Here is a 14,421-nt window from a genome sequence, read left to right as displayed (position 1 = left end):
CTGAGTTCAATTCCCAGCAACCACATGATGGCTCACAACCATCAGTAATGAGATCTGATGCCCTTTTCTTTCTGGTGTGTGGGTATACATGCAGGCAGCACACACACACACACACACACACACACACACACACGAAAACTTACATATAGATCCTTTCAGAGGAATCCTTAAATGGCACAAGTTCAGAAACTGTATAGATAGTTTAACAGTTCAGTTCAGGGTTAAAAGATTTTATCACTAAACACCCCATGGTACTAGAAAGGTCTTTTACCATGGGCCTTGGTAGTCTCACTATGAAACAGACACATCACTACATTCTACCCAGCAGTCTTGCTGCCCAGCCACAAATCTGAAATTAGAGATTAGGCAACCATTCTCTATAAGGGACATTTCAAGTCTCAGTAAGACTTATACTCTGCAGTGGTGGAGCACGCCTTTAATCCCGGCACTCAAGAGGCAGAGACAGGCGGATCTCCGTGAGTTTGAGGCCAGACTGGTCTACAAGAGCTAGCTCCAGGACAGGCACCAAAGCTACAGAGAAACTCTGTCTTGAAAAAAAAAAAAGACTTACACTCTGATTTGACGAATAGGTCCATATTTCCCAAATATATCATACATTTCTTCCGCTGTGATTTTATATGGCAAATTCCTTATATATAAAATTCGATTTACTTCAGGTGGGAGGCGAATCTAAAATGAGAAATATGTGTCATTATACTGAAGGAGCAGTGCTGTTATTAAGAAGAACTCAATGATGTAAAATAAGACGCCAAGAATAAGAACTATAATCTGATGCTATTCAAAGTGGTTATATTCTTCAAAAAACATCAGAGCACCACATAGAGGGATACTCCAAGCAGGAACTGAAACTGAGGCTTTTGGCCCTCCAATTTAACAAGTATTTCCCACTTCAGTCTCCTTCATTCCCCTGGGACAGAAAAGAGGGTAAAATCCCACTCATAAGTTTTCTTATGTCTTAAGAACTTGCGTCAATAACTTCTCTCTCTTGTTCTTACAGGCTTTCCCTAGCAACCAGTTTCTAGTCCTTACGTGAGCAGCCAACCTGGTTCTCCCAATGCCCACAGGAAACGGAACATTAGAGTCCTCTTCACTTACTCTCAAATAGTTACCAACTGCCTTTTTAGTTTTTAAAAAATATTTATTTATTTATTTATTTATTTAGTATGTATACAATATTCTGTCTGTGTGTATATCTGCAGGCCAGAAGTGGGCACCAGACCCCATTACAGATGGTTGTGAGCCACCATGTGGTTGCTGGGAATTGAACTCAGAACCTTTGGAAGAAGCAGGCAATGCTCTTAACCATTGAGCCATCTCTCCAGCCCCACTAACTGCCTTTTTAGTGTGCACAGTGGGCTAGGTATTAGAGAGACATCTTGAAGAGCAGACAAGGTATCTGGCTTCCCTGACTTTCTACTTTATCTTGCTTTGTTCTCTTTCAGTCAAGTAGAAGAGGGACATCTCTACTCACCAACTCATATTCTTTATTTCTTAGACACCCAGACCTAGTTACCACCCAGCAGTCTGCTGAAAGTGATTCTACTAAGGTTCCAGTGCCTGACTCCGAGGTGCCTGCCTCTTGTTCCTCCTCCATACTCCATTTCCTCCCAACACCTCTACTTCTTTTTTTTTTTTTTTTTTTGGTTTTTCGAGACAGGGTTTCTCTGTGGCTTTGGAGTCTGTCCTGGCACTAGCTCTGTAGACCAGGCTGGTCTCGAACTCCCAGAGATCCGCCTGCCTCTGCCTCCCGAGTGCTGGGATTAAAGGCGTGCGCCACCACCGCCCGGCTAACACCTCTACTTCTTCACAATCCTTCACATTAAAATATTGTCCCAGCCAGGCGGTGGCGCACACCTTTAATCCCAGCACTGGAGAGATAGAGACAGGCAAATCTTTGTGAGTTTGAGGCCAGCCTGGTCTACAGAGCCAGTTCCAGGACAAAGCTAGAGAAACCCTGTTTCCAAAAAAAGAAAAAAAAAATTGTCCCATAGTTTGTTCCTTTTCATGCTATATAGCCATCACTCTTCACGTTCCTTATTCCACACTGATAACTCATAGCTACTCTTTGCTAATATAGTCAATTATGTGTGGCACATACACACGCAATACAATAATAAATAAATATGAACTAAAAAAAGCTTTATTCCCTAGTGTCAAATGAGTAGTGGTGATAAAGACCCTCCCCAGTTTTATAATCAAAACTGCCAGACAGAAATATATTTCTCTTAATAAATCTGCTTTCTTGCTCTTCAAAACACTCTTTTCTCTCCTAAAACCTCACCATCATCATGCCCTGTAGAATTTGAAAGGGCTGTATACTCTTCCCTGCCAACCCAGGATATGACCAAATGGTATTATATATTCATCTATATCCATTTCATTTTTCTTCTACTGCTATACCAACCACTCATCTACTCAAAATCACTTCTTTAATTGTTTTCGTTTTCTGTTGTGGTTTGAGGTGCTTGGAATCCAATTCAGGGACTACCACTGAGCCACATTTCCAGATTTAATCCTGAACTTAATACACCTTTCTTCTTTCATCAGGTTTCTCCCATTCTATTGGTGCATTCTTGTTTGCATATAAAATGTACTTTAAGTATCTTTAGAACAATTCAATTTCTCTAAAAAAGAAAATTCATGCTGGGCAGTGGTGGCGCGAGTTCTAGAACAGGCTCCAAAGCAACACGAGAAACACTGTCTCAAAACAAAAGAAAAGAAAAAAGAAAGAAAACTCAGAGGACCAACTCTTTGCAGTTTTCTTTTTCTTAATTCCCACCATCTTTTCACCCTATAGGAACCAAGTTTTCATTCATCGAAATGATTCAAATGATCAAGGTAGGCAAAATCTTCATCAGCATATCCAATGGTCAATTATCTGTCTTTGTGTAGGTGTAATTCTAAAAGTTTTAACCGTTGCCTACTCTCTATTTTTTTCTTAAAGATGTTGGCAACACTTCACTCGCTGCCAACAGTAGGACATAAGAATGAGTTTTTTATTTAATCCATTGTTGTGTCCCCAACACTTAACACTGGCGTGTGACACATAGTAGGTGTTAAACAAATACAGCTAAAGAACTGCTTCCCATCTGTAAAACCAGAGACACGGCAGGTGCTTAAATATTGATAAGAGAGTTCTTTCTACGTGAGAGAAAAATCCCAGGCTGGTAGTGAACTGAGTACTGAGTTACTGAGAACGACTGTGCTATCGACTTGTTAGACTCAGGAGGTCCTAACGCCTGGTCCTAGGTGAGGTCAAGCAGCAGCAGAGATTGTAGATTTTACGCTGTCAGTGATACCGGAGGCTCTCAATAGAGGCGGGGGCGAAAAGTCGCTCAAGGAACGCACCCCGGAGGATAAGACCAGGAGAAACACTCCTCTGACCCAACAGGCGACGGGTTTCCCCGCCTGTGGGCGGAGGACAAGAACGCTCCCCCGCCCCACGCTGCCACAGTCAAGCCCCGCGATCGTTCCCCACCCGCGCGGAAAGCGGGTACTCACATTCGCCCTCTTGGCCGCTTGCATCGCCATCTTGGCGAGCTGTGGGAGGTTACCGTGGGACTCCTCTGAGTGTCTCTAAAGCTCGGTTGCCGTCGAGGGCGACAGGGCGCCAGACACAGAGTGTCCACAGCCAGGCAGCGCCGGAAGCTGTCACAGCGCTGCCGGGAAGCCCGCGCCTCAAACTAAGCCGTGTCGACTCCTCGAAAAGATGTTCCAGACCAAACTACTGCGTGCGTTCTCAGGCCGGAAGACGAAAAGGCGAGCTCCAAGACGCTTCCGGAGAGCGGACAGGAAGAGGCGGAGCGAAGACTACGGGGAGGGAGGTGTTCCTGTTTGAAGGGGCGGGGCTGGAGGACTGAGGGGCGGGGCGGGGTCTATTTGAGGAGCCCGCCCCACGGGCTGCGGCCAGGCGCTGCGGACGGACGCGGAGGTGGGCGTGGCGCGCTCGTTGCGTGCTTAGAGCATCTGACCCTTACTCTGAGCGGTGGTGCTGGGCCTGGATCTCGGGTCGCCCATCCGCCTGATGGTCCGGACTCCCCCCTTCCCACGTCTTCGTGTTGGGTCACCGACAGAAAGCACACCTCCCTTTTTCTGCGTATTTCCTCTTTTATTTCGTTACACCAGTTTTACAGGGGCGGTCCTGGGAGTAGAAGCCACTCCCAAGTTTGCTCCGGAGTCCTCCTTCACTGGGGCAGCTCCAGGACGATTTTGCCCACGTTCTTGTTAGCCTCCATGTACTCGTGGGCCGCTCGAATATCAGTCGCGTGGTAGACCCTGTCCACCACCGGCAGCAGACGTTGGGGGCAGTCCTCGGAGAAGTAGGGCAGAATCTGCTCCGTGAAAGTTTTCACCAGCGCTTGCTTGTACTAAGGAAAAGAACATCAACCTGAAGAGAGGCCCTACCCTGCCATGCCCCATCCTGTCTGAGCATCTGAAACAGCACACCCCTTCACTTCCCATATGAAAGAGCATGCTTTCAAACGAGCAACCTCAATCTGTATCGGGTAAGATACAGTAAAACCCTAGTGTAACTGATAGACTTACATAGTGTCAATACAAAGGAATGCTCAAGCCTTATCTTCCCCATGGGGTGCGAAACTGATGGAATAACATTCCTAAAGCTGGCGCCTGCTAGAATGCTACAGAGGACTTTAAGGAACAGAAATTTGTTGAAGGTGTAAGCTTATTTACCTAGTAGACTTTCTTAGTACACTGAAAAGAGATCTACCCTGAAAACAAAGCCTCGACTGTTTTGTTCATCCTGATGGAAAGTGTGTGTGTGTGTGTGTGTGTGTGTGTGTGTGTGTGTGTGTGTGGCATGGGATGGATATGCCGGAGGTTTCTGCTGGCTAATCTGAATACTTCTCTGACACATCTGTCCACAAGATAGCAGGTTTCTTTATGGGCGTTCCCTATGACTGGGTCTGTACAACAGTTTTCTGGGTTGACAGACTCTTCTCCCACTCACCTTAATATCCCTAGGTCGCAACAAGCTGGCGATCAGACTGCCTCGCTTAAAAAGCAGTTTTGAAAACAAGGGCCCATTAACATCAGCGCCTCCTATTAAACCATAGAGAATCCAGCGGCCGTCAAGAGCAAGGCAGTTGACATTCTTCTCCCAATAGGATCCACCTACGCAGTCTAGAATAATATCAACTCCAACGCCTTCCAAAGGGGAAAGATTGATAGTAATGTTAGACACAAAAATTGGTACAAATACGATTTCATGGTGTATCTGTGGGAATGTGGGTAAAAATAAATGTAGGTGTGGCAATGCACGCCTGTAATTGCAGCACTTGGAGGAGGAGGCAGGAGGATCAAGCTCGAGGCTGACCTGGGGTACATGGTGAGAACTTGCCTCAAAATAACAAGTTAATACATGTACAGTTGGGACTAAAAACATTGGCCATAGAAATATTGTTGTAAATGGAATTACATCATAGTACTCTATAACAGCATTGTAATATAGTGCATCATTTGAGTCCCCAGTCCCCACCGCATCCTAGACCTGGTATCTCACCGCACTCCTCCCTCACCCAAGTAATACAGTCCCACCAGCATTCAGGCTGAGTAAGAGTAGAAAAGAGGAAATCTACTCCAGGCCACAGAGCAGATGCTTGTCCACATCTAAGTTAGAAAGTCTGCCCTGGGTATCAGTCATAGCTTGCTAACTTTGTTCTCGTCTCTCCTTTTCTACCCACAAGAAAACAGAAAAAGGTGAATGGGGGAAAAGTCAGATTTGAGCTATGTTGTAGCTCAATTGGTGGTGTCTGCCTAACGTGCATAAAACCCTGGACTTGGTCCCCAGAATCACATAAACCAGGTAAGGTGGCGTATATCTGTAATCCCAGCACTGGGAAGATAAAAACGGGAGAATCAGAGGTTCAAGGTCATTCTTAGCTATAGTGAGTTTGAGGCCAGCCTGGATATATGAAACCCCTTCTTCAAAAAAAAAAAATCCAGATTTGGCATACGCACATATGCGCGCGCACACACACCTGCCTGCCTGCCTGCTTATGGGGTTCTCACCCCAGCCCGACTTTGACCATCTCATTAGTCTGGGCTGCAGGCTTCCTGTTACCTCGCTATCGAGTGGCTGTTTGGGAAGAATGGGCCCTGGATAATTCTAGAACAACTCTGTGTGATTATGCAGTTTCTAAACATGTATGAACCATGTCACTTACAAGAATACACATTGTGGGTTAGGGATGTAGCTCTTGGTGGTGGAGTTCTAGCCCTGCATGGATATGAACAACACTGAAATAATCTTAGAAGCCCCGTGCTGGGTGCTAGTCTCTAGTAATCAAACACCAGAACACACCAGTTTGTCCAGGGCAGCTATAGTTCTTTCAGCAACCATGGAGATGAAGGTTTCATTTAACCATTTTTTTTATATCTGCTGAGTGAGTTACCTTTAGTGAATCTCAGTGTTGCTTCAGAAAAATCTTCCCTGTAATTGAATCCAGCAGCAGCTCCAAGATTTTCGGCCATTTGAAGTTTGTGCGGGGAGCCAGCTGTGACCAGAGGAATAGCACCAGCCTTCCGAGTCAGCTGGATGGCAGCTGTGCCCACACCGCTCGATCCTGCATGGATCAGCACATAATCTCCAACTTGAACATGGCCTGTGATGGAGAGTACAGAAGCTGTTATCCCTTCTGTCCAACTATAGAAATAGCCTATCCTCATCGGCCAACTCTTGGACCAAATGCCAAATAACTTGCTTTCTGAAGGAATACATTGACAGTTCTCTCTGTATGTGTCTCTCTCTGTCTTTCTCTCTTTTCTCTCTTCCCTTACTGTCTCTGATCAAGGGGGAAATGGACTTTAGTTACAAAACTATTGGTAGCCACATCTATTATCTCTGTTTGAAATGCGAACTAACACCCAAATGCGTGTATCTACGTACATACTTTTTAAAGCAAGAGAAGCCCCCATTGCCCATTGTCATCACCTGAAGCCAGTCCTCCTTCATTCTGAATCTGCCTTTAGGTGGTCTTACTGACTCAAGTGTTGCACATAGACACCAGACTCTTCCACTCCAAATGGAGCTTTCTTTAGCATATTTTTTTTTCTCAAAATGGGAAGTGACTTTTTGGTTTTGCACTGAGTCCAAACAGCCTGGCATTGAAGGCCTTCGATCTACCCAACCTCATCTTTTACTAAGGACAACAACCATCCCTCATCTCTGAGAGCAGCGGCTGCCCTCCCTTTGAGACTTTCTTGGTCTGCCTTGATGTTTATTTTGTCTACCACAGCCCAGGTCGTTTTGTTCCTAAAAAGCCACCCCTGCTCACATCAGGTTATCCCACCTCAGACTTCAATTGCTGGTAGAGAGATAGCTATTCTCACAAATCCTATGGCTGTATTTCTTCCTTTTTTTCTCTTCTTTCCTTTTTTTTCTTTTTTCAAAGTTGAGGATCAAACGCAGGCCCCTGAGCATGCTAGGAAAATGATCTACCACTGAGATACACCCCTAGTCTGCCTCTTCTATTGCCCTGGGCCCCAAAGAGAAGCCTGCATGATTTGAGGTGCATATTGCTCCCGGGTCTTGTGTTAAGATATTCATAGACCTCCCATCTGCTACCCATAGTTCTCACCGCCCCTGTATCAAGCCATTTTAACATGGTTTGATGACCTGATACAGAAAGGTGGGGCAGGCTGGTTGGTGCTGGGTATCCTAGAGGGCTGCTGGGGTTTGGAGAGGGTATCCTGGAGGTCTGCTGAGGTTTAGGGAGGTTGGCTCCAGAGGGGGTGAGGCCTGCTGTGTGAAGTTAATAGCAGGCATCCTCACCTGCCAGATGTAAGAGCTGAAAGGCAGTAATCCAGGCCTCTGGGATGGCCGCTGCTTGAGACAGGGTCAGTCCTTTTGGGATAGGCATAAGAAGATCTTCATGGACAGTGACATACTGAGCTTGTCCTCCACCAGGGAGCAAAGCCATGGCCAAATCCCCGATCTTCCAGTGTCCCTTGCAGCCAGGCCCCAGCTCAGCCACATGTCCCGACGCTTCAAGTCCTAAAATGCTACTGGCCCCTGGGGGCGGGTCATACTGGCCCAGTCTCTGCAGAAAGAGAGGCGTATGCATCAGGGAGGTGGTCACCGGAAACCTGTGTGTGCCGCGTCCCTGGACCTCTAACAGCTCTTCCTCTTCTCAGAGAAAAGTCAGGATGAAGTGATGTGTGAGGGCCTTCTGTCTGTGTGTTACTTCTATTGGTTAAGGAATAAAGAACTGCTTTGAGCCTATGGCAGGGAAGAACAGAACTCAGTGAGGAAAGCTAGACTGTTTGCTGGGAGAAAGAAGGGCAGAGTCAGGAGAAGTCATGGAGCCGCCTGGAGACAGACATGCTGAAACTTTGCTGGTAGGCCACAACCTCGGGATGATGCACAGATTAATGGAGATGGGTTAAATTAAGATGTAAGAGTTAGCAAATAAGAAGTTAGAGCTAATGGGCCAAGCAGTGGTTTAATTAATACAGTTTCTGTGTGGTTATTTTGGGGCCGAGCAGCTAGGAACCAATGAGTGCCAATGAGTGGCTCACTCCAACTATGAAATCCAGTTCCAGTTTGGGTTATTTTTTGTTTTTTTGGTTTTTCAAGACAGGGTTTCTCTGTATAGCCATGGCAGTCCCAGAATTCACTCTGTAGACTAGGCTGGCCACACAGTCCCAGAGATTAGCCTGCCTCTGTCTTCTGAGTGCTGGGATTAAATGTGTATGCTACCACCACTCAGGGAAGTCCAGTTTTGTAAGTCAGAAAAAAGGAGAGGGAAATGGCTTGGTTTATGTAAATTAAAGGCTTCAGGTCACAAATAGCAGTGAGTACCACAACTGATAGAGTCCTCAGCTAGTTAGTTTATCCAAGTCCTGTACAAAGGAAGAAAGAAAGGAAGAGACCAGGGTGGGGAAATGGCTTGTCCAAGATTGCAAAGTAAATTATTAAAGAGACTGGGAACAAAACCGTGGAATTTTCACCAATCATTGTAATTTATTGAATGACAAACTGTACTTACCCTGGGTCTCAAATGCTTTAGACCACAAGGACATAAATGGGGTTTTACATCAGAGCCCTTTCAGACTACAATTGCCTGGTCCCAACATGTTCATTTTAAAAAGTTCACCAGTTGATTCTGATACCCATTTCTTTATGTGTGTGTATGTGTGTGTGGGTGTACATGCACATATGTGTGTAGGATGCATATGGAATCCAGAGGTCAATACTGAGTGCTCGCCACCTTATATTTGACGTTTAGAGTTACTTGTTCAACTAGACTGGCTGGCCAGCAAGCTCCATGGATTCTCCTATCTCTGGGGGTTTCTCCTGTTTCTGGGATGACAGGTGCACACACACACCTTTACTTTTAAGGTTTACTTTATATGAAGTTGAGTTTTTCCTGCATTTATGTGTACGGGAGGATGCCAGATTCCCTGGAACTGGAGTTACAGACAGTAACTCCATGTGGGTGCTCGGAATCGAGCCCAGGTCCTCTGGGAGAGCAGCCAGGGCTCTTAACCGCTGAGCCAGCTCTCCAGTCCGCACACCTGGGTTTTAATTATTGGCCTGGCCATCCAAGCTCAGGTCCTCGTGCTTGTTCCACCACGGTTCACCGACAGAGTCACCGTCCTCACCCCTGGTGCACAGTTCTGGTTGACCCCAGCCAGCTCAACTGTGAAGGAGGCTGTGGTGGAAAGTGCCGGGTATCAAACCCACAGCCTGCGACTGAACTGTGCCTTATCCTTCCTTGTATAATCTGCTTCCTTTCACGTGTTTGTTTTTGTGGTGCCGAGGACCTTGAGCATGTTAGGCAAATCTTCTACCACAGTTACGTCTTTGGCCCTACTTCATTTCATTTTTCTAGTTGTTGGTTTACCCACCAACCCACCACCACCACAAGTTCTTTCTTTGAAGCCTAGGCTGGCCTCAAACTTGAGGCAATCCTCCAGCCTCAGCCTCCACAGTGCTGGGATCATTCATTATTAAAATTGTAGGCTACATCAGTGGTGAACATTCTGGAGACCGAGTTGGGACGATCTCAAGTATGAGACCATCCTGGTCTGTGTAGGGTTAAAACCATTTTTTACTTCTATTTTTATTATTTATTTTATTATTATCATTAAAATTATTAAAACAATTTTAAAGTGAAAAATTAAAACAACAAATAAATAAAAGTTGCCCATTAGCGTTCCCTCTTTTGGTTGGATTGTAACTTTTCTTTTCCAAGCCAGTCAGTTTGTTTGGATCACTTAGAGGAGTGTGGGTGAGAGGTTGTTTACATTGTAATTTATTAATCAGACCGCATTGGGTCAGTTTGCTTCCTTGGCTGTTCCTGGGTTACCTGGAAGCCAGCCTATTTTCAAAAGAGTCTGTTTAAAAAAGGGTAATACTCTAACTAGGCTTTAGAATTAACTGGGTAAAATTCAAGGCCTATAAGAGAAAAAATCCTAACCAAAGTTTAATTAACAAGCACTTTTTTTCAGTTTGGGTTCCAAGGGCACAGCAGTCTAGATTAAGTCATTAAGACTGTGAAGGGACCATGTCTAATTTTGTTCTAGGTCTTCCTTTATCTGTAAAATATAAATAAGCTTGTCTGTCGAGTTTTTAGGGGCAGCTGTCCCCCCCATCCCACCCTCCTGTGTCAACAAATGGTACTTCCCTGCCCCTTTCCGGGATGCCCAGGAAGATGATGAGGGAACACACAGTGGGCTGTGCTTTGCAAACACCCCTGTTTTTGCTGTGGAGGATCACCCAGGGCTTGGAGCATGTTAGGCAAAGGCTCGCCCAGTGAGCTACACCCTCGGCACAGCCCCTCATTTACAGGAACAAAGTGGCCACTTAGCTTTGGGCCTCAGAACCCCCAGGACAGCTGTTCTAATGGGTGTTGTGGGCAACACCCCAGTCCCTGCTTTTTCTATCTGGTCAGTTCACTGAAGACAGAGATTGAGCCCTGGAGCCCACCCTGCACTGCTTGGTGGAACCCTTGGGTACCTGGAGTAAGTCAGCCCTGTTCAGGGCACTGGCTGCCACCTTCAGGAGGACTTCACCCTCTCCTGGGCTCGGCTTGGCCACCTCCTTGAGGTAGAGGTTTTCTGGTCCACCTGGCTGGTCAAAGTACACTGCCAGCATGCTGTCTGGGTACACTGGGTGGGCAGCAGGCAGAAAGCCCAGGCTCTGAAGGGAAGAGGGGTAGGGACACCTGTTAGCATTCAAGAGCCTGCCCTGGCTTGCCCCTGGGGTCCTGACAGGATCCGTCCTCAGCTGCAGCCACTGAGAGCAGCTCCTGTGCACGTTTGCTGCTTTCCCTTTTAGAAGGTGGGCCTGATTCCTTCCTTTCCATCTCTCTTCGGAGGAAGTAGCTGTTGCTGTGGCTCCTTTCTCTCTCTCTCTCTCTCTCTCTCCCTCTCTCTCTCTCTCTCTTTCCCTCTCTACCTCTCTCTCCTCGTCCCCCTTCTTCCTCCCTCTCCCCTTCCCCCTTCCCTTCCATAACCCACTAAATAAATAACCACTTTCTCTGCAAAAAAAAAAAAAGGGGGGGGCTGGGCCTGCCCAACTCCCATCTCCTTCTCTCTCTTTTTTTTTCTCTCCACATCCCCTCTCTCCCTCTCTCTTTTTCTCTTGTCCCCAGGGACCAGCCTCTGCCCCCTACTCTCTGTCCTCTATTCTGCCCCTTCTCTCTCCTCTTCCAATAAGCCTCCTATGTGAATCTTGTTGCATGGTTCTCTATGCAGCATTTTTTAAAGTTACAGCAACACCCCTGTGCAGCACCCACTGCAGATGGCTGCTCACCCAGATCCTGGATCCTGTCTCCCAGGACCCTGCAATCCCTCCACAGGCTCTTGGTCCTGGATGACACACTTTGAAACACTGCCCAGGGCTGGAAACACTGAAGGGCTGCAACAGATTACCCTGTTTCAGGGTTGGAATCCCCAGTCCTGTCGACAGGCCCCTTCAGGCCATGGGAATAACTTAACTAAGCTTGTTTAGCAGGTACTGCCCGTCTTGGCTCCTTTGGGTGCTGGTGACCACACCCCAGAGCCAAGGGCCCGCCCTCAGCTGCTACCGGACTCTGAACTCTGAGAGGTCCAAGGGGTGGGACTGAAGGGAGCCAATCCAAACTATTGTCCTTTTTATCCTTTTGAAGCAAGATTAATAAGAACTCAGAGACAGATATTGGGGTTCAACCTGAAGACCAGAAAAACAAAGCAGTCAGCCACTGGCTCTTACCTCAACCTTAGTCTGAAAATGGTGATCCCACCTCCAGGAAACCTCAGAATGAGACTGTCTGTGAGAGCTGTCTCCTCCCATTTTATAATCCTCTCTCATTCTGGGATTAAGGACGTGCACCACTATCGCCTGATTTCTGTGGCAAACTAGTGTGTGTGTATGTGTCATTCCTGCCTGGTCTCTAAGGCTGACCAGTGTGACTGTTTTACCTTTCTGATCCTCAGACAAGCTTTATTTATTAAACTGCAAATGAAATGCCAGTATACCCTTTAAAATGGCAGTTTGGGTATTCCTTTCCTCAATTTAGGGGACATGGAAGCTGTTCCAGTTGTCATTATAGGAGGCAGAACTTCCCTCTTTCCAGATGACTTAGGCTCAGCCACAACCTGAGACCCAGAGCCATCCATTTTCCAATCAAACCAGGCTCTTCTCTGTTCAGGCTACAGCTTCAAGGTGGGGTGTACATCAATCCACCAGGACTGGACTCCACAACTCTGTGCTTTGATTGCTTGGGGTTTTCTGTAATGGTCCCCATCTATTACAGAGCGAAGTTTCCTTGATGAAGGGAGAGGACTACACTTATCTGTGGGTATAAGACACATGTGTAGAGCAGAGTGAGGGGTTTTGCTGATTTAGTTAGGTGGAGCTTGGAAATCCTCCTCGGAGATCTGACTTCATTAGTTGGCTAGGTTTCCAGCAGTAGGGGTGATTAACCCCTTGCTGAGCGGGTCTTCAGTCCAGTTACAGAGCTGTTTGTCACTATCTGTGCCACGGTGGCACTGGTAGGGGTTTGATGCCACACTGGTCATTGTGCTTCACAGGTGTCACGGCTGGGTAGGACTGTTGGCGGCTTCCCTCTGTTGGAAGCTTGTATGTGTAGGACGCAGCCATGATAAGCTTAACAGAGGCCTGAGTCTCAGTAGTTTTCCCTAAGGCAATATCTGGTGGTAAGAAAGACCATAAACTGAGACCACCCAGGGACCACACAGGAACAGACCATCCAAAGGAAATTTCTGATGTTTCAACCCGTCGTAGATAGGATCATCTGCCAGCATGGATTCGCCAGAAAACCCCTAGACAAATGTCAGCCAATCAGGGGTCCTGAACCTTAGAAATCCCTCACCCCTACCTTTGTCACTATAAAAACCCAACCTCAACTGAGCTCAGGGCTCTCCGATTATTCAGACACACGGAGAGACCGAGTTTGCGAACTTGTAAAGACTCTTTGCTTTTACGTATGGGACTCGGTCTCCTTGTTGTTTTGGGGGGACTTCACGGATCTGGACATAACAGTATGACCATGAATCTTAGTCCTCAGGGAAGAGGCATTTGGATCAATTCCAGCTCAGGAGTCTCTGGGTCCAGTGTCTGAGTGGACATGGTGTGTTCGGCAATAGGGATTTACCCTCTACCTCTGGGAGGCAACCAAAGGCAGTAACAATAGTCTTGAATGTTTTGTGAATCTTTTGGACAACCCTGACCAACAACTCAAAAGGGGGCTTCTCACATCTGCGTCAGGATTTCTTGACTTTGATACAATTGATGTTTAGAAATAGGCAATTCTAGCTGGGCAGAGGTGGCACACATCTTTAATCCCAGCACTCGGGAGGCAGAGGCAGGTGAATCTCTGTGACTTTGAGGTCAGCCTGATCTACAAAAGCAAGTTCCAGAACAGGCTCCAAAGTTACAATGAAACCCTGACTTGAAAGACAGAGAAAGAGAGAGAGAGAGAGAGAGAGAGAGAGAGAGAGAGAGAGAGAGAGAGAATAGGCAATTCTTTCTTTGTTGTGGGAGACTGTCCTTTGCATTATATGAAGTTTAGCATCCCGACATACTCAATGGTGTCTATAACAACTGTCTTCAGACATTATCAGATGCCCCTGCCCCGAGGGACACCTATTGGGGCATCAGCAGATTAAGAGAATATATAGACATCTCTTGCTTATACTTTGAGCTACTCTAGAGGATGACACGGGACCATCAGTTCAAGGGCAATGTGGCATCATGTCCCGCTGACCTGGAGCCAGAGGGACAGCAAGCAACCTCCACTAGCCATGGAACCCCACTGGGCTATGTACCTGGCCTAGCTGGGGAGTTTTAACTCAGCGTCTTATCCATCCTTTGTGTTACAGATACCTTTTGTTGTCCTAGTGAATCTCCTCTGAGAGTCTCCCATGGATACA

General features: G+C 46.7%; 2 protein-coding genes across 2 annotated transcripts in view; both read right to left on the bottom strand.

Moving 5' to 3' along the window:
• The window catches only part of Sf3b6 (splicing factor 3b subunit 6), an 8,592-nt gene extending 4,798 nt beyond the window's left edge, over positions 1-3,794 (bottom strand). The window contains exons 1-2 of the mRNA XM_005360883.2: positions 3,523-3,794; positions 572-690 (exon numbers count right to left, since the gene is read on the bottom strand). Of these exons, the coding sequence (XP_005360940.1) occupies positions 572-690; positions 3,523-3,552 (149 nt within the window). The 5' untranslated portion in view covers positions 3,553-3,794. The remainder of the gene's footprint in view (positions 1-571; positions 691-3,522) is intronic.
• Positions 3,795-4,119: 325 nt separating this feature from the next.
• On the bottom strand, positions 4,120-11,958 carry Tp53i3 (tumor protein p53 inducible protein 3). Its single transcript, XM_005360881.3, has 6 exons — positions 11,801-11,958; positions 11,003-11,185; positions 7,814-8,081; positions 6,435-6,644; positions 4,991-5,187; positions 4,120-4,388 (listed from the first exon to the last, which is right to left on the bottom strand). Exons 2-6 carry the CDS (start codon positions 11,138-11,140, stop codon positions 4,206-4,208), a joined length of 996 nt encoding a protein of 331 aa, XP_005360938.1. The 5' UTR covers positions 11,141-11,185; positions 11,801-11,958; the 3' UTR covers positions 4,120-4,205.
• Between the last annotated feature and the right edge of the window lie 2,463 nt (positions 11,959-14,421).

The sequence above is a fragment of the Microtus ochrogaster genome, linkage group LG3, assembly GCF_000317375.1.
Source record: "Microtus ochrogaster isolate Prairie Vole_2 linkage group LG3, MicOch1.0, whole genome shotgun sequence".
Classification (NCBI taxonomy): Eukaryota; Metazoa; Chordata; class Mammalia; order Rodentia; family Cricetidae; genus Microtus; species Microtus ochrogaster.
Note: the sequence above shows the minus strand (reverse complement) of the source record. Positions and strands in the feature narration are given on the sequence as shown.

Coding starts and splice junctions, on each gene's coding strand:
- Tp53i3 (XM_005360881.3), bottom strand. CDS start 11,140: ATGCTGGCAGTGTACTTTGACCAGCCAGGTGGACCAGAAAACCTCTAC. Junction 8,082..11,002: donor ACAGGGCTGACTTACTCCAG/GTACCCAAGGGT, acceptor CTCTTTCTGCAG/AGACTGGGCCAGTATGACCC. Junction 6,645..7,813: donor TCAGCTCTTACATCTGGCAG/GTGAGGATGCCT, acceptor TCTCCATCACAG/GCCATGTTCAAGTTGGAGAT.